General features: G+C 42.1%; 1 protein-coding gene across 1 annotated transcript in view; it reads right to left on the reverse strand.

Moving 5' to 3' along the window:
• Positions 1-3,865, reverse strand: part of UBE4A (ubiquitination factor E4A) — a 47,719-nt gene that overhangs the window by 8,685 nt on the left and 35,169 nt on the right. The window contains exons 17-18 of the mRNA XM_003796852.3: positions 2,563-2,743; positions 1,215-1,362 (exon numbers count right to left, since the gene is read on the reverse strand). Of these exons, the coding sequence (XP_003796900.1) occupies positions 1,215-1,362; positions 2,563-2,743 (329 nt within the window). The remainder of the gene's footprint in view (positions 1-1,214; positions 1,363-2,562; positions 2,744-3,865) is intronic.

Below are 3,865 nucleotides of genomic sequence, written 5' to 3' on the forward strand. Positions count from 1 at the left end.
CCCAGGGGGACAGCTTGAGGCTCTGTCTCAAAAAAAAAAAAAAAAAAAAAAAAGAATAAATAAAATGTATGCATATTTCAACATAAGCCAAATATAAGTATAGAAAATTCAATATAAAATCAGTGACAGAAAGCTACCTGTCTTGAATTTTACTCTAAAAAATTCTTTTGCATTAATATTCTAGATTTTCAAATCTATGGATAACACTGTACATAAACGTTTCATAAAAACAGCTTATATTGGCTCGGTGCCTGTGGCTCAAGCAGCTAAGGCGCCAGCCACATACATCTGAGCTGGCGGGTTTGAATTCAGCCTGGGCCCACCAAACAACAATGAAGGCTGCAACCAAAAAATAGCCAGGAGTTGTGGTGGGTGCCTGTAGTCCCAGCTACTTGGGAGGCTGAGGCAGAAGAATCGCTTGAGCCCAGGAGTTGGAGGTGGCTGTGAGCTGTGATGCCACAGTACTATGCCCAGGGCGACAGCTTGAGGCTCAAAAATAAACAAACAAAACAGCTTATATAAATGTATATAGTATTCTAGTTGAAGCTTCTTACATTTCTTTTTTTAAAAAATAATTAATTATAGGCTGGGCACAGTGGACTGCCTGAGATCAGGAGCAAGATCTGCCTGAGCAAGAGAATCACTTGAGACCAAGAGTTTGAGGTTGCTGTGAGTTATGACACCATGGCACTCTACCAAGGGTGGCAAAGTGAGGCTTTGTTCCAAAACAAAAAAAAAATTAATTATTTATTTTTCAGACAAAGTCTCATTCTGTCACACTGGGTAGAGGGCTGTGGCATCACTGCACACAGCAACCTCAAACTCTTGGGCTTGAGCAATCCTCTTGCCTCAGCCTCCCAAGTAGCTGGGACTACAGGTATGCACCACTAAGCCCAGCTAATTCTTTTCTTTTCTTTTCTTTTCTTTTTTAGTAGAGATGGGGTCTCACTCTTGCTCAGGCTGGTCTCAAACTCCTGAGCTTAGGCAATCCACCTGCCTTAGCCTCTCAGAGTACTAGGATTATAGGTGTGAGCCACCATGCTGAGCAAGAATATGGTGTTCTAGTTATTGGATAATAAGGGAGAACCATCTGTTTATATTTTCTCGTAGCAATGCTCTTTTTCTCCCCGAAATAAGAGTAAAAAGCAGCACAGCTGTGTTGACAATGTAATTTTTGTTGAATATATTAGCAAACAAATGCTCCCCTTCCTTACCTTGATTTTCTCTGCTAAATTACTGAAAGCCACGATCATATTTCCAGGCTTATTTATTTTCTTCAAGACTCGAACTGTCTGTGCAAAGAGAGTTGGGGAGTAGGAACGTCCGTCCTTGGGCACAGTGGCACAAAAATTCTCCTCATCCCTGGAAGATCAGCATCAGAGAGAGACTGAGCAGAGGGGAGACAACACATGAGCTGCAGAACAAGGATTCTCATCACTTACAAGCCAATTCATTCTTTTGACACAGAAAGATGTCTTTTTCTTTTTTTTTTTGAGACAGAGTCTTATTTTGTCACCCTCAGTAGAAGGCCATGGTGTCATACATATCTCACAGCAACCTCAAACTCTTGAGCTTAAGCAATCCTCTTGCTTTAGCCTCCCTAGTAGCTGGGATTACAGGCTCTGCCACAATGTCCAGCTTTTTTTTTTTTTTTTTGAGACAGAGCCTCAAGCTGTCCCCCTGGGTAGAGTGCTGTGGCATCACAGCTCACAGCCACCTCCAGCTCCTGGGCTCAAGCAAGTCTCCTGCCTCTGCCTCCCAAGTAGCTGGAACTACAGGCGCCTGCCACACAACGCCCAGCTATTTTTTGGTTGCAGCCGTCATTGTTGTTTGGCGGGCCCGGGCTAGATTTGAACCCGCCACCTTAGGTGTATGTGGCTGGCGCCTTAGCCACTTGAGCCACAGACGCAGAGCCGAGTGCTAGGATTATAGGTGTGAACCACCTCACCCTGCCTTAGACTTCTAACTTTTTTTTTTTTTTTTTGTGAGACAGAAAAAATTGTCTACTCTGCCTTGGGTAGAGTGCTGTGGCATCGCAGCTCACAGTAACCTCCAATTCCTGGGCTTAAGTGATTCTCATGCTTCAGCCTCCCAAGTAGCTGGGACTACAGGCACCCACCACAATACCTGGTTGTTTGTTGGTTGTAGTTTGTCATTGTTGTTTGGCAGGCCTGGGCTAGGTTCAAACCCACCAGCTCTGGTGTATGTTGCTGGTGCCTTAGCCACCTGAGCTACAGGTACCGAGCCAGACTTCTAACTTTCTAAGAAGGATGTCTATAAAGCATTCCATAGCCTTAAAAGAATATTATTTTCCAAACAATGTTACAATCAATAGTTTATCTTTGCATAGATTAGGGCAGAATGATGGAAATCCCCAAAAGCAACATTCCACACGTCATACAAGATCTAGTTAAAACTGCAGAAGATTCCTTCATCAACCAACTAGACATGGCCCACTTCTTTGCTATTAACACATTATTAGCAAACAGTCATTCTACTAACAAAACCCCAAATCAAAACATTAGCATCCCCTCCGGTTTGCCCGATTCCAAGCTCAGGTACCCAAGATTTAAGTAGATAGTGCAGATATCTGATACAAGCTGCTGAGGTTTGAAGTCGAATTCGCTGAAGTCCTTGACTTTTAAGGCACCCATCTTGGGGCCAACCAAGTGCTGAAGGAAGTAGTTGAGCATGGAGATGATGCGCTCAGCCAGGAAGGGATGGACAAAGAGTGATTTGATCTCTGCAAAAGAAGCCAAAGTCTGTAAAAATGCAATCCATTAGCAATCTTTTACTTACTATGTCTAGTTTACTTGCACACCGCTGGGGATGATTATTTTTCTTTTTATTACATAAGTAATGCATAAAATATAAACTGCAGAAAATATAAAAAAGAACCCAGAACAAATAGTAAAAAGACAAAAACAAAACTACCGGCTAGAGATAAACACTGTTAACCAATATTCAACATTTTGTTATTTATATTTCTGACTTTTCTGTCCACATCTATACAATTAAAATAAAATTTTTGGCAACATGGTCTGTTGCCCAGGCTAGAATGCAGTGATCCAATCAGCTCATTCATCACTGTAACCTCAAGCTCCTGGATCTAACTGATCCTCTATCTCCTTTTCCCAAGTAGCTAGGATCACAAGCAGGTGCTATGATGCCTGGCTTATGTTTACAAATTTTTGCAGAGATGGGGGTCTTGCTATGTTGCCCAGGCTAGTCACAAACGCAAATGCGTTTTTATTTATTTATTTATTTTTGAGACAGAGTTTTACTATGTCGCCCTTGGTAGAGTGCCGTGGCATCACAGCTTGCAGCAACCGAGTGATTCTCTTGCCTCAGCCTCCATTTTTTGTTGCAGTTGTTTAATTGGCCCGGCCAGGTTTGAACCCACCATCCTCAGTGTATGTGGCTGGTGCCATAACCACTGTGCTATGGGCGCCGAGCCATCAAATGCATTCTTAAGACAAAAATGATTATCATATTGTACATACTCTGTAACTATTTTCAATAATTATATAATGAATATCTTACCACTTGGTAAGTTTATGTTCCTACGTTGTCCAACATGGTAGGCAATGGCCACATGTAGCTGTTTAAATTACTTGACATTAAAGAAAATAAAAATATAGTTCTTCAGTCATACTAACCACATGTCAAGTGTTTAATAGCTACTTATGGCTGTTAAGTACAGTACTGGACAGCCAAGACTGACAGAACATTTCCACCACTACAGAATGTTCCACAGAGTAGTGATGATTTACACCATTTTTTTTTTTTTTTGAGACGGAGCCTCAAGCTATCCCCCTGGGTAGAGTGCCATGGCATCATGCTCACAGCAACCTCCAACTCCTGG

This window comes from Otolemur garnettii, unplaced genomic scaffold, assembly GCF_000181295.1.
Source record: "Otolemur garnettii isolate 467f Iridium unplaced genomic scaffold, OtoGar3 scaffold00108, whole genome shotgun sequence".
Taxonomy (NCBI): domain Eukaryota; kingdom Metazoa; phylum Chordata; class Mammalia; order Primates; family Galagidae; genus Otolemur; species Otolemur garnettii.